Raw genomic sequence first — 23,902 nt, 5'->3', positions numbered from 1 at the left:
TAGTTCTCACTAGAAGTGATAACTTTTCGAGAACTCCCATGATATGAGCCCAAAATTTGAACAATCCATAAGATGTAGAACCCCATGAAACCCTCAAGGCCTAACTTTTACCCTAATCCAAAACTTTGGTGGGCCATGGCCCAAGGAGAAGTAAATCAAAGGAGGAAACTGTTTCCTTTTGTCATGGCCCATCAAAGTTTTGGATCAAGGTAGCAGTTGGGCTCTAGGTGTTTCATGGTGTGCTGCATCACATGGACAGTTCAGATATTGTGCTCATGTCATGAGAGATGAGTTCTCATAAACTTCTCGCTAGAACTCGTGAGAAGTGGTGTGCAAGTGAGCATTCCTGTACACTAGTTCTCACGAGAACTTTTTGGGAACTCATCTCTCATGATATGAGCCCAAAATCTGAATGATCCACATGATGCACTACCCCATGAAATCCTTAGTGCCCAACTTTTGCTCTGATCCAAAACTTTGGTGGACCATGGCAAAAGAAAGACAAATCAAGGGAGGAAATTTTTTCCTTTTGCCATGGCCCATTAAAGTTTTGGATCAAGGTAAAACTTGGGCTATAGGGATTTCCTCTCTCTCTCTCTCTCTCTCTCTCTCTCTCTCTCTCTCTCTCTCTCTCTATATATATATATATATATAGGGGAGCCCCTATGCCCATGAACTACCTCCCTTTTCTAGGTTGACGTCACCAAGTTACATAGGGCCCACCATGATGTATTTGTTATATTCAAACTGTCCATCCATTTGTAGAGTTCATTTTAGAGCATGAGCCAATGAAAGTTCAAGTGGAACACACATAAGATGGTAGTGTGGATTGAAGGCCTACCATTGAAATCTTCTCGGGCGATGGAAGTCTTGGATCAAACTGATATTTGCTTTTTCCCTTAATCAAGGTCGGTGTGACCTTTTGAACAAGTTGGATTGCAAATGAACACCATGGCCTTAGGAAGGTTTCAATGATGGGATTCATTATCCCCTGTTTTATGTGGTATGGTCCACTTGAGCCTTGGATCTACCAAATTTTTGGGGTCATGCCCTAAACTAATATTGCCAAATGGAGAAACGGTTTGGATATAACACACATCATGGTGGGTCCATAGAACTTGATGACGTTAACACATCGCACCCACCAAAGTCTAGAGTGGATGCAGATTTCCTGTGAAAGCCTTTGGCAAGAAGTTCCTACTATCGAAACTTAGGTGGGGCCACTGTACCTCGTCCATCCATTTTTTGAAATCAATTTTGTACATTAGGTAAAAAATGAGCCGGATCTAATACTCTAGTGTGCCAAAAACATGAGGATTGAACGTCCACAGTTGAAATATTCGTGGGACCACAGAAGTTTTGAATTAGTCTAATATTTGTATTTTCAGTTCATCCCAATAGGAATGACGTTACAAATGGTATGGATGTCATGTAAACATCACTATCAACCCCAGGGTTGTTTCAACGGTAGGAATTTTCCTACCCACCTTTTCCTTTAGTGTGGACAACTTGAGTCTTAAGAAATTGACAACCGTAGAACCAACCTTTTACCCATCGTCTTTTTTTAAATGCTCTCAAACTTTACTTTCCCAAACCAAACCATTCTGTACTGACATACTATTTGCAGACAAAAATACCCTTGTAGTAATGTGGCACAATGAAATCTATGGCTACGGATTATAACCGTAGCTACTGGAAAAAGAAATTTCCCAGCATGCATGAAATTCAACTAGGGAAAACTATAGCTACGGGTTATGACCGTAGCTATATGCAGGCAAATATGAATTTCAACTACGCTCAAGGCTGGTTGAATTTCATGTTTGCCTACATCTGCAGTTATAGTTCGTTGCCTTAGGTTTGCCTCTTTAAATTTCATGCTTGCCATGTTTAATTTCATGTACAGTGCTAAAATTCATGTTTCTTATAGCTACGGTTATTATTCGTAGCCATCGGTTTCACAGTACCACATTTATGCAAGGGTATTTTCATATGCAAATAGTATGTCCATACAGAATGGTTTAGTTTGGGAAAGTAAAGTTTGGGAGCGCATAGGAAAGACAGTGGGTAAAAAGTGGAGTTCACAGTCGTCAATTTCTCCTTTGAGTCTTGGATACTGTCACTATTGGTCTTAAGTCCACGGATGTAGGGTGGATTTCTTAAAAACATCACAGTGGGCCCCATCTAGTGTTGGAGGTATCCGTGTTTCCTCCATCCACAAGGAGGTCCATGGTATGAACGGTTTGGATCATCGAAACACGTCTCTGATCTTGTGTCAGCATGCCTATGATGGTAGAGGAATAGCTGTTTTCCATGTCCACGTCAACCATCTGTATTTTCAGCTCATTTAAGGAATTTATCCCCAAACTAGAAGTAGATCCAAGTCTTCGGTGAACCATACCACTGGCAAAAATGGTGAATGACCATTAAAAGCTTTTTGTAGACCATAAAAGTTTTAAATAACCTAATATTTGTATTTTCCATTCATCCAGTTTTGGTTGACCTAATCAAGGGGCTGGATGGCAAATAAACATTAGGATCTTCGTACAGTGGGCCTTGGGAAGTTTTTAATGGTGAGCCTTCAATCATCACTGTTTCTTGTGGTGTGGTCCACCTGAGATTTGGATATGCTTAATTTTTGGAACTATTTCATAAAACAGGCTGGAAAAACGGATGGACAGAGTGGATATACAACATATCATCAAAGTGGGCCCTACAGTAAGGGGAACACCCACTGAGCTGTTAACCTGGTGACATCTAATACGTCCCCCACCAATGATGAGGGAGGAACAGAAATGTAATTCAACCACAAATAGATACAAGGCATTAACTGATAACCACAGCACAAGAGAAATGAAAGATTAAATGATATAGGATCTATTAAACAATATAAACAAAGTCCGACGGAAGATTGATGGGCCCTATTGATCCAACGGCATCCATTCCAATTCTACATCGACCTCTCCAGACTCCACGTTCTGTAGCTTGAGAGACACCTCCTGTTTCACCTTCCCGTCGATGATGTTGATGGTGCTGTCCCGGACGAGCGCATTGTCCGCTGATTTCAGCCATTTGCCAATCTGCATGTTCCCATACATGTCCACATCCTCGAATGCCGTGGCTGCTGCCACCAATGGCTGGATGTCAATTTCAGCTTCTCCCATGATGTCATCAGCCGAAAACGTGTCATGATCAAACACTTGCTGCTCCACATTGGAAATTCAGAATTAAAACATCTGACAGCACAAATTATTCTAGCAGATAATGCGACATGTTCAAACACATGAAACTGAAAAGTTTTACTGCATGACATTTTTTCTAAGACATCGTCCCTCATGATCAAGCACTGGCGGACCAGTATGGCACAGGTGTGCAGGAGGTCAGCCCTTCATCTGGTCAGCCTTACCCTGGCCCAAAAATCTGGACGGTCAGCTCATCAGGGGGGTTACATGCATACAAACAGAACGGATGGTTAAAACATTTAACCAACGACTCACATTCAATGGACACGTGTAACCCACCTGATGAATGGCACAGATCTCACACTTGTGCTACTCTCAAAATTTCTGTCAAGTGTGTCCCTGGTCATTGACGGGAAGCATCCTTCACATTTCAAAATGTAGCTGAATTTCCCGATGCATCAAAATGGGAGTACTGCCTAATGTTATGGTCCTTACAAATGGGGCTCTTGGTAGTCAATTCAGACCACTGATCTGATGCACCACACTATTGTTGGAAGATCCTAGCCATCCAATCTTTGGCCTTCTTCGAACATTGCTCTATGATGTTCTTAACCGTCTCTTCTAGGCCACTGATCTACAACTTAGGATTTCCCAACCTGGGAGATTTTCAGAGCATCTTCCACACACATAAGGGCCCATAAAACCAATGCTCTGGATCACTGAACCATGTGCCCACTTTCAGGGATGGTAAATCACAACACTATTTGAGGCCTGATGCATTAGGACCCCGTAATTTCTCATCTCATGCAGAACAAACTGTAAACAATGAGAAATGCAGATCATGATCAGAAAAAAGAGGCTTTTAGACTAATTGGAGGAAATAAAGACGTGTGGGCTCACCAGTTTCAGGGCCCCATAGTTCTGTGGTACTGACAGCATAAGCTCCTCATTCCAGACGGGATTTAAATTGCTGTTGATAACCGTAGTTTGCACCTTCTACAAGTAACAAGAAAAGGAGAGAAGAATATCATGCCATTGAAGAACGGTTCCAGACACCCCACCCCATCTTCAAGTGCCATGAAATTGACAACTGACGGTCTACAGTCACCGTGCACATCATTCCTCAGATGAGTTAGTCACCCTAATTTGTAGGAGCTCTGAACTGACAATCTCATGAACATCACAAACGAGTGATGTATTTGTGTTTGGTGCTTGAAAATGGTGCACCTAGGACTGGAGTGCCTCCGAGGAGAATGATATCCTTCAAAGTGAGTAGAAACATCATTTTTCTCGTATAATCACATCCATATATGTGGATGGTTTAGTAGTAGCCGTAAGTCTCCCAGACCTATAATTCTCATGGTTTTGATACAGCCCCATTGTCTGTGCTGCAGCTAGGATACAAGTGAGGCTCCATACTGTACATGTGTCTTGTACCTCAAATCTGAACTGGCAGAATAGTGGGACCCACTGTATATGGATTATAGTCCAACTTAAAAAGTTATAACTGATCCATTGGTGGACATCCAATGGAAAGTAAAATTGGAAGTAATAAACAGCCCAAATTCAATAAACTAATGTCCATTAATCAGATAACAGGATCATCTAGTGATTCTGAATATGACCATACGGCCGATCCCTAGGGATTTGGGGTGCACGCCATCTGTATGGAAGGGAGCCGCACCTATCCTAACTACAGACAATCGAATGCAGTCTATCAATATCTCATAGCATCCAATTGGCTTCTCGAATAGGTGGCCTAGACAATTACAAAGAGGTGATATCACTTCACTTGGCCAGAAAAGGTGTTACCACTACTTTTCAGGTGGTCCCATGGCTTCCAACAATGGAAGCAAATTATAGTTCTAATTCAAAAACATGACTAACCTGTTGTCCAATATTGACAATCACATAAGGATCACTGCTTCGCATGTCTCTAATAGCTAAATTGGTGCCTTTTATCACTTTAACTTTCAGCAACCCGATGAATTCCACCATTCCTACCTGCAACCATTCCGGATCACACATTGTTAATAGGATTGTCAGAGTAAAAATCCCACGCCAGAAGAACCCTTCTTCTGTTCATAATGCTACAATGAAATGTGAAGCCTTCTTGTAGGAGAAGGAATTGGAGTCCTACTCTCCTCACATGTGCCTTTGGTGTGCAAGATCCTGTTTGTTCATCAGCTGGCTTCACCATGTATGTGCTGTGGCCAAAAAGATGGCCTGGCCAACCATCAGGTGGCTGCACCAGTGTGAAAGGGTTGAACGGTTGCAACACTTGACCAATGGTCCACATTTGACATAATGCACCAGTTGAGTGGGCCTGCCTGATTTTCTGGTCATCACACACCGTGAACACACATCTACACTGGCACACAAGGAATCATAACAGAAAGCAACACGCCCAAGTACCAAATCGTTATGCCTTGTTCCACTTGGTCCAAACATATACATGTTTTGACCCAACTAAGAACCATGAACAGTGAAACAAGCCAACTAGGTTTTGGCTGAGTTTTGATTCAATGCTTGCAAGTGTGGTCAGAATAGGATTCGAGATCCCACTCTTGCAAATGAGGCAATACATGGCCCTGCTCATAGTCAAACAAAAAGTTTGCTGAGGCACAGGATCCCTTGCATGTGGGGCTTGTGGTTCAGTGATCCAAACTGTGAATCTGTTGGGACCCACCATGGCTGTTGGATGCCCCAGAAATACTTGACTGAACAATGTCAACCCTTTGGCATATAGTGCCCACAAATAGATCAATGCCAGAAGAAATTCAGCAACCATGCACATCCAATTGACACAAGGACAAATATTGAAGGGTTAGAATTTTTCAGTCTGAGAGATTTACAGGGTATGCCCTATTAAAAAAATTTTGAGGCCCATGAGATGTATGGTTCAGATCACCGAACCATGTGCCCATATATATTTAATTATTATGTGCATTCAAAAATGTCAACAAATTATACATTTGCTGATGAGCATGACCCTCAAATGGTGTTCGGATAGTTTGTGCTGCCAGTGAGAAACTATTTTGAATGATGAAAGCATCAATGATGTGACACATCAAAGGCTCTCTTATTACCTCCATCCATTACAAAAGCTAAAGATTAGGAGAATGCGAATATTTACCGTCTTCTTTGACATGACACGGAAACTATCCATATTCTTTCCAGAATCACTAGAATTGAGAGAGCTCATGGCAGAAGCAAATGAGGCAATTCGCAAGCTTGGTTTCAAGAATTCTTGCAACTCATACTTGGACCTATAGAACAACATGTGCAATATATGTGAGTGGTGACAAGAGGAGTCATACCATCATATCACCTATTAATGAAATGTGAACTTCAGCAAAAAAATACTCCACCTAATGAAATTCATGCGTTCCTCGTGACTCGAGTTTGGACCAGGCTTTGAAAATCCTTTAGGTAGATAAGCCTCGTAGATTGCATTTGCAGAAATATTTCCACCAACCTCACTCATGAAGTCAATTTCATCATCAGACCAATCATCTAATGTCACGGACAAGACCTGGATGGTAAAGATATAAGAAGCAATTTTAATAATTAAAATTGTATATTGTGATCATCAGAATCTAAGCCTTATCCCAATCGGTGTTCAAAGTATCGATATCGCTACAAGTTTCGTTGGCTGGGGATATGAAAACACTATCGATATCACCAAAAATATCGCTGATAACCGGAAATGTGGGAAAACATGGGGAAAATAGTAAAATTTTCAGTGAAACTTCAGGAGATGCTAAAATACACATATTTGCATATTTAGGAATAAAAATTTACAAAAAGAATGTATACATAATAAGTTTCCATTTAATGGAGACTTTAAAGCATGTGTCATCATAAGAAACGGTCCAACCATCCCATCCATCCCATCTAAGTATCCAATCATCCATCCAAAAATCCATCGGTATTGCAGAACATTGACAACTCACGATATTTTGCCAGGAAATTATCAACAACTGAACAGGAAATGAAAGATTGTGATCTTGATATCGCGGATGTTGTGATAACGATAATATTGAGATATTATCAATATTAGCAATGAAAAATTGAAACCTACATGCAACAATGTGCTCATAAAAAATTTGAAATAGATTTTTTTAATAAACAAACTTTCTATGATATCTCTACGTTGACAATATTATTGAAATATCGTTCATACACTTGTGATACAAGCATCACGGCGTTACCTAGAATTTACACGGTTGAAAATATGAGGGGTACATTGGCAATATTGATATATTGACGAATTTACACAATTGAAAATATTAGCGATATTGATACATGTGTGATACTTAGTATATTGCTGATGCCTGGAATTTCTAATATTACTGGTGTTATCAGTATTGCTACTAGTGTTATTGGTATCGCCAAGCTAGAGATAACGATAATATCAGAGATATTTCGAGAATATCAGAGATAATTTTAACAATGATCCCAATTAACTGGGGTCAGCTAGATGAATCCAATTCCATCATTCCACTTTATTACTGTTATAGGTTCCTAAAAGTATAAACAATCTCAACTCTTATGTTGCTGGCTACGACCTTCCAATCTGGTATTTTTGAGGTCTTGGTCTATCTATAATGGGGTTAATCAGATCATCAATATGGATCAGCAAGCCTTGGGGCCTGCTCATCCATACTCCTCGAGGAGACCATTCCATGCATGTCGTTAGTTTAGAGAGAGAGAGAGAGAGAGAGAGAGAGAGAGAGAGAGAGAGAGAGCAAAAAGAAGTTTGCATGTTTAGAAAACAGAAATTGTTATTCTTTTTTTTTTCTTTTAACAACCTCCTGTAGCAGGATTGGAAATTATTCAGGGCACAAATTGTGCAGGGATAGTGGATTTGTCCCAACCATCCAAAGTCAGCAGGCAGGGATCCCAAATTTTGAAAGGGAATTTGAAATACATCAGACACTTGCCTATCATCTTTGGACTGTTGTTGATAGGTTAGCACTGATTCTCACCATACAATATGAACCTAACTCAGGTCCATTCCATAAAAGTTCATATGTGAAAGAAAAGGTAAAGCACAAATGGATGATGGTGATTCTGACAAAGTAATTCCTCAGCAACATTAATAATGCAAAAACTCATGCAGATACCTTTGAAATATGAGTACCCAGACTTCTGTGCACACCACAACATTTTAAGCATATGAAGACTCCTATATTTGCTGATCTGTAAAGGCATCAGTAAAACAATGCTCAATATCACAAAATTAAATTCTAGCACAATGTCACATCATCAAAATGCACATGACAAAAGAAACCACTAACACCTAAACATAAGAATCCAGATTAATCTAAGGGGAAAAAACCGTGTTTTCTAATTACTGTGAATCAAGCCACGGATATAATCTTTCCAAGCTAGAACAAATATTCCTGCAAAAGATATCCGCAAGATGAAAGTTGTGCAATGTGGAGCAGGTAGGCCAAACCTCAGCAAATGCAAAGATCGCTGAATGGCAGGATTCAGTGCACATCGAGCCCATAGTTTGGTGATCAAACCACTGATGGACCCCACTATGGATTGCAGATGTCCCAAAAGTGTCGCAGATTGAAAGATCTTAACCCTTCAATCATGGCCTATAATAACGAAGGTTAGGAATGCTACAAACATACATACATAATATTGGGCAGTCAAGGATCCTCGTGTTCATAGAATGTGTAGCTGAAATGAGGATGTTGAGATGGATAAGAGCCAAGACAAGGAAGGAAAGTACTAAAAATTACCACATTTGAGGGAACTTTAGGAGTAGCCCCAATGGGTAAAATAAGATAAGCGAAAGTATACTTAGATGGTTTGGACATGTCACAGGTGCATTGAAGACAGAACTGCACCGGCTAGTAGTGAGTAGGTTCAAGTTGAAGGCTATGAAAGGGAGCATGAAGGGCCCAATAGGACATGGGTGGAGGTAGTAAGAAAAGATTTGGTGACCCATAATTTGAGGATATGATCCTAGATAAAATGGAATGGTGAAACAGAATTTGTGCAGCTGATAACAATTAGTTGCGATGAGGCTTAGATGATGAAGATGATGATCTTGACATGTACCGAATAGTCCATGTTCGAAAGAAGAACAACTAAAGATCCAAGAATTAGGATCTTCAATTTGGGACATTTTTTGGCATCCATCACCCATGTCGTGGCCCAAAGATCAATAGTCTGGATAATAAAACAACAGGCTCCACTACTGAATGGGAGTCTTAGCAGACTGTAAAATTGATGAGGCTCTGAACCATGGTTTAAAATACTGGTTTCAGGTTGCTACTTATCCTGTTCAGAAACCGGTACGACTCATCCAAAACTGAGCGAGTTGTCTAGTCGATAGACAAAATTAATAAAAGGAATTTAAAATTTCATAAGAATTAAAAAAAAAAAAATGGAAAAATAAATACACGAGTATATTAGAGAATATGGAAAACAATCTATGCTTGCAAAAGAAGAATGGATGGTTATAAAAGAAAACTATCCACTCTCAATGAAATATGTATACCCTTCTAATGATTAGCCTGGTCGATTTCTTATTTGAACCCTGTTCGTGGCATGCCCCATTGGGTCCATGGTGCAACCTGGTTATCGAGTTAATAAGATCTTGATACCTACATTGCAAACAAATAGATAAAAAAGTACACCCAAAAGAACAATGGAGTAGAGAGGGAGATAACTTTATTGATATCAACCTTCTTCTCTCACAAAAACTCACACTTCGAAAATTTAGAATGACTAACACCTACACTACCACCCTCTTTTATATACCCTAAATGAATATTAATTAAAATCCCCCCAACTAATAGATTTAACCAATCTAATCTACCTAAGATGGTAAAAGCCTAATAATAGTAAAAGCAACGAAGAAGTAATCCTAATTATATTTCTAAATCAGCCCCATATCTTCAATCACATCCCCCTCTTATATTCACTCACATCTTTAAATCAGCCCCAATATCTCCCAAAAATAGTAAATTGCAATCCTTGATGTAAGCCCCCAAATCTATATATAAACAGTCCAAGATCAACACATGTTGGACCCTACAGTGGGTGATGGGCCTATGTCTTGCTAGGCCCTACATTGCAATCCCATGTCGTGGCAAACATGAAAGATGCAGACTATTTATCTACTCAGCTTTATTTGGTGAGGAAATTATTAATTTTTTATTAGATTGGGCATAGGTGTGTCAACTTTGGAGACATGGCAATAACAACTTTCGTCTCATATTCTACAAAAGATAAAAATTTGGATAATATGGGCAAATATGACAAGTTGCCAATTTTCAGAAATTTGTAATTTGTGTTTACCAAATAAGTTTTTGTGAAAAAAGGTGCTTATTTTGAGATATCAGGACATTTTTCAGACAAATTACTAAACAGATTTTTCAGTACTCGCTAAGTACAAAAATTCAGCACTTTTAAGTAATTTTCAGACCTTATTTTCAGTCTACCAAACAGCACGTAAGAGTCAAAACTTGATTCAGTTAGCTTTAAATAGAATGCCTGACAAACAACATTCTTAGCAAAGCATGGCCCATTAAACATGTCAAAACAAAAATAAAAATTAAAAATAAATAAATAAATAGAAAGAAGAACATATGGGGTTTCCCATCCTATTTTTCCAGCATTCTTTACTTTTTCGACCAAAAAACAATGACTGTTAAGGACCATATCAGCTCATATCGTATCTGGCAGTGGGCCAGGTGACACTGATAACAGTATTTCAAACCTTGATGGATGGTCACCTGATCTCTTCAATGATAGGAGATCTTGTCCCCCTCCTATAATTCCTTCATCACACCTTTTTTTTAACGATATGTTTAAGAATCCAAAGAAACATAATAAACGTGTATCTTAATTTTTCAAGATTCTCCTAGATGTTGAATATCATGTTCTCATTGCCATTAACAAAGTTCAGATAATAAGGTTAATCATACAAGAAATACTAAAGCTATACGGTCAAAAGTGTAGAAAGAAAACATTAAGCAATAGAAACAAAGCGTCTCGATAGTCTATACAACTGATAAATTAATTCATCCTGCAAAAACTGCATCAAGTGCATATAAAGTTTTAGAGACAACGCCAATCTGCTACTCCCAGTGTAGTTGCAGTGGCTGGAATGCATAAGTTTCGAAACTGGGACTTGGAAGCACTCAACTTTTAAAATATTAGTACTTACGCCCACTTAGGATCTGGAGCACCACAATCAGCACAAGTGCGATTATCACTTTTAAGCAAAAGCTCTTTCAGTTTCCTTAAATTCCCTGCAGAAAAATATAACGCACTTATTAGAAAGGAAAACATCCTATACGGTGATATCTAAGTACCATCACAGCTTATCAAGGTATTCAAAATCAGTTACGTAATGGCCGTAACAGCCGTTATGTAACGGTAAAGGTCATAACTGTTACGCATCACGAGGTCGAAATGTCCGTAATGGCCGTTACAGAAAAACAGGCCGTAACGGTCCAGTAACAGTTTTTTTCAAAAACTAAAAAACGGCCGTAAGGGCCAATACGGGGGCTGTTACAGCCCGTATCATAACGGTAACAGTGGTGGCCGTTACGGCCACCGTTACCGTTTTGGAACACCTTGCAGCTTATAGAGTCATGAAAAAAGGGTAATATACTAGTACAATACAAGATGTATAAATAAATACAAGTTCAGTGGCATGAAAATGTTTCTGTTCTTCATAATTCTTTTTCGTTAATTTTCTTTTCTGATTTTATAATATGCATAAGGGTTGAGATCTTGGGCTTCACAATGCTAGACTGAAAAAGTACATATTGACTCACTTCATTTATGCATTTACTACTGAAAAACAAACAGCTACACATAGCCTTACTGACAAGGTTAGAAAGCTGCCAAAAGATAGCCAGAGAACAAAAGGAGTAATCTTTTGCAGGAAAAATTAGTAGTAGTAACATCACATAATGCATAAGAAAAGAATACAACTGAACTCCGGCAATTCCTAATGGAAGTTCTTAGACCTGTAATCACACAGAATCAAACAAAGTCTGGTGACACTCTAACATCATTTATTGCTGAACAAAAACCCAACAATTCATGAACACCATTAGTCATCTAGCACGCATGGCTCTAACCCCAACATGGAATTACAGACACAAACAATAATTTAGGGTTTCTAATGCAGTCCTGGAGTGGACCCCATGATCTACCAAATCAATGAAGAGGACCCCACAAACTGTCTGATCACCCAGTGGGCCTATACAGCCATGTGGTCAGATTATTCCATATATACAGAGTTTTTTGCAGAGAAAAAGACAACAACAGTCTATAAGTACCCTTGTCTCTGTCATTTATTTACCAGGCCACTTTTGTGTACTAGACAATATCCAAATAACAGAAAATCAGTCCCATTCAAAAGCATATTGAGTTAGCTTCCAAACAAGTCCAAGATCGTGCAATTCTAACATAATGAGTTATAACCAGCTTATGGACAAGATATAAGGTTGAGACAGGATAACTTTAGTCATTGTTATATTATTTTATTTTATTAGAATAGGAAGGGGTGGCACACTTCCCCGGCTCTCAGTCACCATCGCATTTACAGTGTCAACCAACCAAATTATCTATTCCATATTCAAAAGATTTTCCTTGCCGAAGAGAGTCTACATAAAAAGTTAACTCTTTTAATGTTTGGAAAATTGAACACCAAACACACCAGTGGGTGGCAAATTCTATGTTGATAATAAGGATCTGAATACCTGGGGAAGGCCTCCCATATTCGTATTGTTGGTTACTCATCCCTTTATCTACGAGCCACAATCATCCAACAATTTCTATCACCACCTGTACTCTGAAACCACCACAAATATGACTGGGAAACAATATAAGGAATAAGATAAAATAAATTTAACTTTAAAAATAAAATAAAATAAAATAAAATAAAAGATGAAATAAATTTATAGAGCTTTAAGCAAATAGGCATCAGCCGTCATAACTATCTGCACTTTTTAGTTCATGTTTGGATACGTGGAGTCCAAGGAAAAGAAAGGAACAAAAATATCTAACGATGATTTACCAAGTATTATTGAAACACAGATTCCATTTTTGGAGTTCTTGTTTGAATATAGAAGTGGAAATATCATATTCCTCTCACAAACATCACCTAGCTTCTTGTGCCAAGAACTTTTCAAAAAGTGTAATGATTGTTTAGTGGAGTCATCCTTTTCTATGCTTATCCAAACAACAAAAATCATCGCATCAAAGGAAAACCCTTTTCCTTTTTCCATTGTTTGGCATGGAATCCCTAGTATCCAAACATGGCCTTAAGAGAAAATGAAGGAAAGAGGGACAGTGAAAAGACAGTCACATAAATATCAACTGAAGAGCAATAACCGCCTATACAGATGCAAATCAAATCAATTTCAGAGAATTAAATTTCGAAAAAAGAACAATTGGATGTAATCAACTAATGGCAAAATTGAAGGTCATAAATTTAACAAGAAAACCTTTCAAAAAAATAATAAATAAATTTAACAAGAAAACAACGAGCTTTATCAATGAATGGGGAATGGTGGTTGGAGTCATCTAAACACTTTCTAAAAGAAATAACGAGACAAGAAAACATAGGGGAAACATAATCACTCCACATATACAGATAAAAGAATCCAAACTGAATCAAATTCAGATAATTCACATCTGAATTCATCCAATACAAATTAAAACAGCCCCCAGCTCCTAATCAGAAGCTTCATCATCATCACCATCATCATCTAAGCCTTCTCCCAACTAATTGGGGTCGGCTACCTGAATCCTTTTCTGCCATATTGGAATGTCATGTTGTTCAGATTCATATTGGAAGTTGTGGCATTAGTTTGACGTTGGCTGCCAACCTGACGCAACCCTTCTTTATTTGGGCTTGGGACCAGCAATGGGAGCACAAAACCCACAAGTGCGATGTAATATACCATTAGATAGGTTGATTTACAATCAAACGCTATCTAATAGTCTATTCCATAGGTAGATTATAATGAACAAGTTTCCTAATAGGCTCTAACTAGAAATTTAAAAAATCAATCGCAACTTTAAAAGAAAATAACTGCATAGCATGTACCATCACATCAACATCAACATGAAGTAGTTAAAAAATAAAAAATAAAAATGTTGAAGCCCAAACAAAAAAGAAAAGAAGCCCAAAATATACAATCCTCGGTCAACAAAATGACGTCTTAAGTTAACGTAAGTTAATCACCAATGACTACAGGTGGGCCTTGGCTTTCCATCATCCGAACCGTTCAACTGGAAGTCCCCATCAAGATTGAGCCACTCAAACATCTCCTTCTGTAAATCTTTTGCACAAAGTCAATTTCTTTTCCTTCCACTGTATGTTGGACCATGGGCTAAACCATCATGTCCAGCACACCCAATCAGATGATCAAGATCACCAATGACTGAAACTTTCTAGTGTGGCCCGTTGCTAAAGGACCCCACCAGATGAACTGTCTCAATCAGCAAAACATGAACTGCATCAGCAGAAACCATGGGCAAGCAGAAAACACCAATTTATCCGACCAAACATCAGAAATACCTCAAAAAACCAAGCTAGCTCATATTTACCTTTTACCTTCAGACCACACTAGCCTGACTATGCGTTGTCCTGCAGGACGTGCCTACAACTAACTGAGCATTGTAAGAACTCTATAAGGTGGGCCTTATTGATCAAAGGTCTAGATTGTCCTGATAGTTGGACTGTGTGATTGGGTAAACCAGTGGACCCCACTTCAGTGTGATTCACGCAGAGTATTTATGTGTGGATGCGTAAGTGATTGGAGTGCTATAGCTTGATACATAGAGCTATTTGAGTTTAACTGGGATAAGACAGTGTGGAGACATGGGAGAGAGTTGTGATGGGTTTCAAACTCTCCTCCCCACATAATCTATATAAGGTAGCTAGGTCCTTGATCCTACACCATCGTAGAAAGATAAATCACATCTACTATTCTTCAACCGGGTGTGAAGGAGAGGAAGATCCTAGCATTATTTTTTTTGGTATTCTGCTTCTTCGTCTATGGTGTCTCAGTTAGGTAAGCCATCTAAACCCTAGATCTCTATGTCCTGTGCACAGCAACATCTCTGGGATTTCCACATTAAGCTATAACAACAAGCATCACATGAGGAAGAACATGCATGATGTGTCTTGCCTCATGTTAACCTTGAAAACCAAAACTTGGGTCAGTGCAAAACTCAGGTAGGCCACACCATAAAGAAGAGTTGGGACAGGACACCCACTATAAGTTGTGTACGAGGCCCACTGTGGTTTATAAACGCCATCCAATCCAATACATCCGTATGGCTCTGCTCACCAAGTTAAAGGAACTCTCAACAACCCACCCTATTCCAAAAATCAGGTGGACCACACCACATGAATTTAGAGATTTTAAGCAGATTTTACACTGTTTTTCTGTGGTGAGGCCCCCCTGAATCTTGAATCAGTGTGATATTCACGATCAAAAGCTGACATGTCTCCGCACACCTGAATGACGGCATGGATCTCATCCACATAAAGTCGCCCATCCATTTCAAAGAATAGTCACACCGCCGGTGTGATTGCGTGCAGTTACGGAAGCATTTACGTTACCTTTCTCGTTTCTTACTAGTAGGGGTGTAAATATCATTACTGGATGGGTGGGTATATCAAAAAATAGGGAGTGTGTATTAAAAAAGGAGGTGTAAATATCATTTCCCAATATGGAAATTAGTGGAATTAAGTCCAGAAATTCCATTTCTAAGAACGAAAATTTGCAAGAACTAAGCTTTCAGAAACAATCATTTGAATATCATTACAAACCCTAGAACAAAAAAATCAAATGGAAAATAGAAAAATCGAAGCAAGAGAATACAAAGAGAAGGAGATTAACTAAAGAAAGACTAAGATCAGATCGGATGTTAAAATTACCTCCGAGATTATGGAAAGTTTGAAAGAAATCTCAGCTCCTGAGAGAGATGAAAGAGGAAGAACTTCGGCCCTTTAAATAGATTTTGAAAACGGAAGGGAATATGTCGTTTTCAGTTCTTCTCGAGAGCAGCTATCGTGAAGGTATACGCCTTTTCGTCTGTTTCCATCTGTCACACGTGCTTTCTGGATGTCGGAAAAGGTGCGCAGTACGCAATGGGCGCATTGGAAGGACCGGCATCGACTACGCGGCCTGTTTTACGCTGCGCGACCGCGGAGTGCGAGCGCGACTCGACTGCGAACTCCGCAACCAGCGATGTGAGTGAAACCCTGACCATAGGGGCCCACCTCGATGTATTCATGGTATATCCATGCCGTTTGTCTGTTTTTACAGCTTATTTTAGATTATAGTCTCAAAAATTAAGTAATATAAAATTTCCGGTGGACCACACCCCAGGAAACAGTGGTTACTGAACATTAAAAACTTTTTGTGGTCCACGACCGTTTTGGATCAAGCTGATTTTATATATATATATATATATATATATATATATATATATATATATATATACACTTTCATCCGTATTTTGTAACCTTATCAACAGATTGGATGGTCAATAAATATTATGATATAAGCTATGTAGTTTTTAATGGTAGGTGTTCAATGACCATGGTATCCTGTGGTGTGGTCTATCTGAAATATGAATCTATTTTATTTTTCAAACCATATTTTAAAATAAGCTGAAAAAACATATGGACGGTGAGGATATACAATGAATAGTTAGAGGTGGGCCTCACAGGATATAAGGTGACGTACGTTTTATATCCACACCGTCCATTCACTTTGAGAGATCAAGTGGACCACACTATGTAAAGTAGTGGGGATAGTAATACCTACCATTGAACCCTCCTTATGTCTGTAATGATGTTTATTTACCATCAAATCTGTTAATATCGTCACAGATACGTTGACGAAGGGAAAACACAGATATCAGCTTCATCCATAATTTTTATAGTTTTGAGAAGTTTTCAACGGTAGCTGCTCACTTCCCACTTCTTTCTTCAGGGTGGTCTACTAAAGCTTTGGATCTGCCCAATTTTTTATTCATTTCTTAAAATAATTTTGCAAAATGGATGGATAGTGTGATATAATATATGTTTTACGGTGGGGATTATAAAACTTTGATGTGCCAATACACCACCAGTAAATATATTTCCATCGAGGAGAAAAACGGGCGTGGATTCGGTACTAACTCCACTGGACAGTTGGGGAACGGGTACCGCCCCCACCAGACATAACTAGAGATTGACGGTCCTATCGGGGCTACGTGGGCAACGATGTATGTATTTTATACATCAGTCATCTGTTTAAAAAATATATATTTTTTAAGTGATGAGCCTAACATAAGGCAAGTTGGTAGGGATTGAATTTCCATAGCTTCAAACCTGCTGAAGGCTACGAAAATTTTCCATAAGCTGATATTTATGTTTTCCCTTCAGGACTTGGCTAATAAACATAACGAGGGCCTTAGGAAGATTTCAGCACGGTTCATTTTCACCTCGGCCTTCTTTTTAGGCTCATGCGTGCATTAAAATTTTTTTTTTTAAATGGATGAACGGCTTGGATGGAACACCTATATTATGGCGAGCCCCACAGGTGCTGTGAAAGAACTCTGTCCCAAACTAGGTCCTGAGGGGATACAGTCCAAGCTAGGTCCTAACTAGATAGATGGTTCTATTAGGGGCGGCCCACTGTGATGTGTGTGTTTTATTTATGTTGCGTATTCATTTTGACAAATTAGCATAGGTCATGAGTTTTAAAAAAAATGAGGCATATCAAATGCTAGTAGACCACATGATAGGAAATAGTGGGATGGAAAATAAACATGCCCTAGGGAGGTTTCAACAATGGGGGTAGTTGTCACCATTGCTTCATGTGATGGGGTCCACTGGAGCCCGCAACATGCCTCTTTTATGGGTTCATGTCTTAAAATGATGTCTAAAGAGATGCACCGCATGGATAAACTACATATATCACAGTGGGACACATGGACCTTGTGATAGGACTACCAGGCTCTACTAGGTACTGGTGGGGTAGTACCCAATCTGCCTCCCAAAACATTCAGGTTGTGGAGCCCACCAAATGTATTTGTCAAATCAACTCTACAGCAGTTGAGAGTCCTTACTTTTTGTCGCTATTGCATGCTGATGTACATTCGATATTCACATTGTACATTCATCCATTTTGCCAGCCCGGCATAAGCCCGATCATAGACATGTACCAAGCTTAAGTGACCAAACCATTGAAAATAGCAATGATGATGATGCCCACCATTAAAACCTTCCTAGGGCCCCCACTGTGTGTTTATGTGCCATCCAACCTGTTCTTAAGGTCACTGTCATCTGGATGAACAGGAAACATAAATAACATATTGTCTCCAAAAAGATTTTAATGGTAAGCATTGAATTTTTGTTGTTCATAGTTTTGTGGTATGGTCTACTTGAGCTTTGAATCTACCTAATGTTTGGTATTGTATACCAAAATGAGCTGGCAAAATGGATAAATGATTTGCTCCTAACACATACCTTATAGCAGGCCCAACATAACTGGGTGTCATGTGAATCCAGTACAGCCAGGCGCCGCATGTAATCCGCGACCCTTTTTCTCCTAAAATGACATTTACAGCAGCAACCTGAGGTATGGGAAACGAGATAGACTCTACAAATCCCACTATGATGTACATATTTTCTCCACGTTGTCTATTCATTTTGCCAATCATTTTAAAATATACTTTTAAAATGAGATATAGCTAAAGCTCAAGTGGACCACATGGGAATAACATTTAAACTGTTAGCAATCAATTTCCATTATTTTATGTAGTGTGGTCCACTTGATCCCTAAATCTAGCTTAATTTTAGGCCCATGTGCTAAAATGATATGTACTAATAAATAGATGAAATGAATACAATACAGATATCATGGCGGGCCCACCAGCTTTGGCTTCAAATTATCACGAAATCTGCAGGGGCATCTCTACACTTTCAAAATACATGCAGTGGAAAAAATAAAAATAAAAAAGTAAAATTGTTCCTACAACCTCTTAAGTTCCCACGGTGTGGCCCAACTTATTTTTGTATCAGGTTGAATTTTGCATCTTCTATTTAGCCTAGTGATCTACACCTGATTAACGGGTGTGATGAACGACATTCACCATGTTGGCCCAAACAGAAACCGAGGGTTGGCATCCCATCACCATTGTTACCTTGGTTTGACCCACCTAAGTTGTGAATCTGGCTGGTTTTTGTCCCCAGACACTATCACAGAGGATAAATGTTCTGATGGACGGACTAGATTTTTACTCATAACATGGTGGCCCCCACGGAGCTTGGACGTTCTAGGAGCTGCGCAAAACAGGCGTTGTTTACGATTCCGGTCCCGTTGTGAGAAGAGGCTGCTTCGGAGCTGGGATTTTGGACTTTAGCATAGGATATAGGTGACTTTCAAAGCGAGAAATGCTTCGGTACTCTATCAGACTGGTGGATGATACTCGGGCAGAAGGTAATGAAAAATTGCACACCTGGTTCAAATTAAACTGTCCAAATTATGGGTATCAGTTTAGATGTATCATGACCAAAATATTAACCTTCTCTGTTTATTTAAATATTAGATTGCTGGACATTTTTGGACTGTTGAAAATGAAAAAAAATAAAATCCAATGGTCTTAGTTTGAAGATTAAGTGTATGTGAATCACAGGTCTAAAATTTTTGGCCAATCTGATATTTAGATTATAGCTTAGAGACAGTGGGTCCCACAAATTAGTCGGTTTGATTTGAGTTATATGACGTGTACCATTTATACGTGCATGCGTATCAAGCGTCATACGCAGCCACAGTATCAAATAGCACGGCCCAATAAAATCCGGAACGGATTGGCTACTCACCCTGACATCAGCCAATGGCTGATGGTAGGTGCTATGTGGGCCTCACCATGATGTATCTGTTTCATCCATTCCATCCATATATTTTTACAGATCATTTTACAGTATGAGTCCAAAAATGAGATATATTCAAATCTCAATTGTACCACATTACAGGAAACAGTGTTGAATGAGGGTCAACCATTAAAAACATTGAGGGCCATAAAAGTTTTGGATCAAGCTGATATTCATTTTTTATCTTCATATAGTCCTGTATGACCTAATCAACAGATTGGATGTCAAATAAACAGTATAGTGGGCCTTAGGAGGATTTTAATGGTTGATATCCAATCACTATTGTTTTCATGTGGTGTGATCCACCTGGGATTTATATCCCTCTAATTTTTTGGATCAATCAATAAAATGATTTGTAAAAATGGATGAACGGAATGGATGAAACACATACATCATGGTGGGGCCCACAGAGCACCGACCATCAGCCACGGAGATGGTGTCAGGGGGAGTAGCCAATCCGTTTCCAATAAAATCGCCCAAACGGTGGGATCTAATGTAGATGGATCATGCTACTTTTTTGGTGTCGGCCAATCCATCGGATAATTACTTCAGTTGTAAATGCATGCGGACGTGGATTTAGTGGACACGCGGAACCCACGAGCACAACGACGTGGCAAAATCTGATTGGCCAGTAGCCATAAGAGATAAGGCCACGGCCCGGTATCTGCCCACCTAACAGCTTTAAAACAGGACTGGATGGCCTACTGACGCTGCCAGAACAGTCGGTGCTCGGTGGACCCCACCATGATGTATGTGTTTTATCTATTCCCTACATTCTTTTTTTTTTGTATCATTTTATGACACGAGCTCAAAAATGAAGTTTTTAACGGTGTTTGATCGATCACCACTGCTTCCTTTAGTGTGGTCCACCTGACACTTGGGTCTGCCTCATTTTTGGGCTGATATACTAAAATAATTTAAAAAACTGGATGGACGGTGTGGATAAAACACATATATCATAGTGGGCCCCACAACACCGTCATATAATCACTTCACTAGTGGCCGTGTCAGTAGGCCATCATAATGCTTATCCTTTCAAACACCCTTTTGCTGATGCATCTCTGAGAATCGCATGTAGCCCACCAAATCCTGCCATTCCTTATATCAGATTGGGGACTGACCACGGTATCGATATCTTGGGGTTTCATCATACGGCTGGCTGTAAGAGAGGGAGCGGATTAGGTAAAACCCGGATCCACCGAGTTGGGTGCGACCCTGACTGTAAGGTGCCTGGATTAGGTACTACGCCCACCAGAACCTAACCGAGAAAGAGACCGACGGTCCTGTGAGAACTCTGTGGGCCCACCATCATGTATATGTTTTATCCACCTTGTCCATACGGCATGACCCCGTAGGGAAGGCAGATCAAAGGTTCAAGTTAACCACCCTATAAGAAATAATGGAGATTAAACTACTACCATTGAAAATTTTTTATGCCAACTGATATTTATTATCTATTTATAAAGTCACATAATACATATACAACCAGATCCATAGCTCAACTGGCAGACTGAGTGGAGATACCTCGTTTCAACACTTGAGGTCTTGGCATGGATCCCTGGTGGGGGTGGCTAACATGGAGTGTGTGTACTTAGATGAAGGAAATCACAAATGCCAGCTTGATCCAAAACTTCTTTAGGCCTTAATAATTTTTCAAGATTAGGCTTTTAATCCCCTCTACTCTACTTTCTATGGTTCACTTGAGCCTGCGATCTACTTTTGTTTTTAGGCTTATACCTAAAAATAATCTACCAAAATGGATAAAAGGCGTGGATACAGTATATATACAACACGGTGGAACCTGCAGAGCGACTGATAGAACTGTCCGCCTCTTGCTAGGCCCTGGCAGGGGTATTACCCAATCCGCGTCCCTTTATAGAAGGGCAGTTTTTAGTGTGTCTTCATTACCGATCCTTATTTTAACTGTACACAAGGAACAACTAACTTCACGTGAACTATGTAAGATTGTGCATTGGATACAGTAACGCCCGACTGACTTCAAAAGTCATGTGATAGAATTTTTTATGGAAAAAGAATCCCACATCCAAATCTAATTTTCTTAAATGAGAGTGGATTAGGTGAGGCTCTCACATGGCCCCACCTTGATGTATGCTTTATATATCTATCTACCTGTTCATTTCCTAACTCATTTTAGGCGAGAACCCAAAAATGAAGCAAATCCAAATCTAAGTGGACCACACTATAAGAAATAATAATGATTGGAATTTAAAACTTTCTAAGACCCACCATAATTCTTATTTACCATCCAACTTGTGACAAGGTCACACATAACCTGAAGGAAAAAAAAAAAACAAAGAAACAAACATGAGCTTGATCCAAAACTTTCATGGCCCACAAGATGTTTTAATGGTCAACCATCACTATTTCCTCTGGGGTGGTCCGCCTGAGATTTTGATCTACTTCTTTTTTAGGAACAGGCCCTAAAATAATCTAATAAAATAGATTAACGGAATATATAATACATGCATCAAGGTAGGCCCCATAGTCAGGGCCACACTATGTTGGGTGAGGCCGGCCCACACTTAATCCACTCCCGATTTAGGTGATCGGGTAAATAGAACATTTTCGCTTGAGTGTTTAATGATTCATTTTACGTTAGCGGATTTTGGACGCGGCTTTGAATGCAACTAATTAGATGGTTAGGATCATTCCATCAACTTAATTTTTGGGCTCCAACCAAAATGGGGCCAAGAACTTGGATGGTCTAGATCAGCATGCACGTTTGCCAGGGAAGCTATTATCCTATGGAGGACTTACAAGGTCCTGATGGACCATTTCCAATGTACCCATTTTCTATAAGTGTGATTAACCCATGTAATCTAGGCTGTTGATATGATGGGCTCACTGTAGATGTTGCATTTGGCCTTTCTAAGTTAGCTAATTTATCAAATTTATTATTTACTATTTTATTTAAAATATTATTAATTAGGTAAATTATAAAAAATACCGTTGAATAATTGGATAAATTGTAACGTACATATTTTACAAATTGAGTGATGTGGGGCAATGAGCGTATCAAATTGATTTTCCTTGGACAGGATAATAGGATAAATGGATATCCATTGTCAGCTCTGTTCACGGCATGCCTGAGAGCTTAAAGTGACATTGTCCCATGCATGGTAAATGTGAGGTAATTGAAACGGTGGAGTGGCATATGTGGTACAAGAAGCACATTTATGCACTTGACACGTAGGAACAAAGGGGTACATGAAATCGAACCAAGTCGAGTTCGGCACAACTCGGCTCGGCTTTGTCATTGAGCTTGACTGGCCAGCTCGGCTCAGTTCAGTCAGCAGCTCGGGCTAGTTCAAGCCGAGTTTGAGCCAAGATCGAGTCAAGTTCGCTTGTGCGACATTTTCACAAACAGATGGAGTGCACGTTCAATTTCTCGAGGTTGTGTAAAACAGAAGCAGCAGTTTTCATGTATTTTATCAAACAGTTAGTAGGCAACATCAAAATCAAGATACAAGGGTATCTGTTTCATATTCATACCTTTCTCACCACTAGCCAACACTTCGTTGAGTCATTTCATCAAACACATGGTGCGCAACATCAATATCAAAATAACAGAGTCACCGAATTAGTTCGATTCGAGTTGGGGTTTGATTCGAGTCAAGTCGAGCTTGGGCAAGCTCGAACTCAGTTTGAAATTTTTCGAGCTCAAAAAATCAGCTCGACTCGGCTTGAACTCAGTTTCAAATCGAGTCAAATTGAGCTTTTTCGTGTTGAGTCGAGCGAGCTAATCTAGCTAACTCGGTTTGTGTAAAGCTCT

At 39.4% G+C, this 23,902-nt stretch overlaps 2 protein-coding genes across 5 annotated transcripts in view; one reads left to right on the top strand and one right to left on the bottom strand.

The window, feature by feature from the left end:
* Window positions 1-2,823: 2,823 nt before the first annotated feature.
* Window positions 2,824-16,316, bottom strand: LOC131243950 (ADP-ribosylation factor GTPase-activating protein AGD12-like). 4 transcript variants are annotated; one of them, XM_058243611.1, is made up of 9 exons: window positions 16,120-16,310; window positions 12,926-13,038; window positions 11,377-11,461; window positions 8,309-8,384; window positions 6,551-6,714; window positions 6,316-6,448; window positions 5,067-5,183; window positions 4,080-4,175; window positions 2,824-3,200 (listed from the first exon to the last, which is right to left on the bottom strand). In XM_058243611.1, exons 2-9 carry the CDS (start codon window positions 12,963-12,965, stop codon window positions 2,919-2,921), a joined length of 993 nt encoding a protein of 330 aa, XP_058099594.1. In that variant the 5' UTR covers window positions 12,966-13,038; window positions 16,120-16,310; the 3' UTR covers window positions 2,824-2,918. The 4 variants fall into 4 exon arrangements, with proteins under 4 accessions (XP_058099594.1, XP_058099600.1, XP_058099614.1 ...); XM_058243617.1 differs by having other exon boundaries at window positions 12,926-13,017; XM_058243631.1 differs by lacking the exon at window positions 5,067-5,183 and having other exon boundaries at window positions 16,120-16,316.
* The window catches only part of LOC131245336 (cytochrome P450 71A1-like), a 47,526-nt gene continuing 39,844 nt past the window's right edge, over window positions 16,221-23,902 (top strand). Inside the window, exon 1 of the mRNA XM_058244725.1 lies at window positions 16,221-16,318. Coding sequence (XP_058100708.1) covers window positions 16,221-16,318 — 98 coding nt within the window. The remainder of the gene's footprint in view (window positions 16,319-23,902) is intronic.

The sequence above is a fragment of the Magnolia sinica genome, chromosome 1, assembly GCF_029962835.1.
Source record: "Magnolia sinica isolate HGM2019 chromosome 1, MsV1, whole genome shotgun sequence".
NCBI classification, from domain to species: Eukaryota; Viridiplantae; Streptophyta; class Magnoliopsida; order Magnoliales; family Magnoliaceae; genus Magnolia; species Magnolia sinica.
The sequence above is the reverse complement of the archived record's forward strand: the minus strand, read 5'-3'. Positions and strand labels throughout refer to the sequence as shown.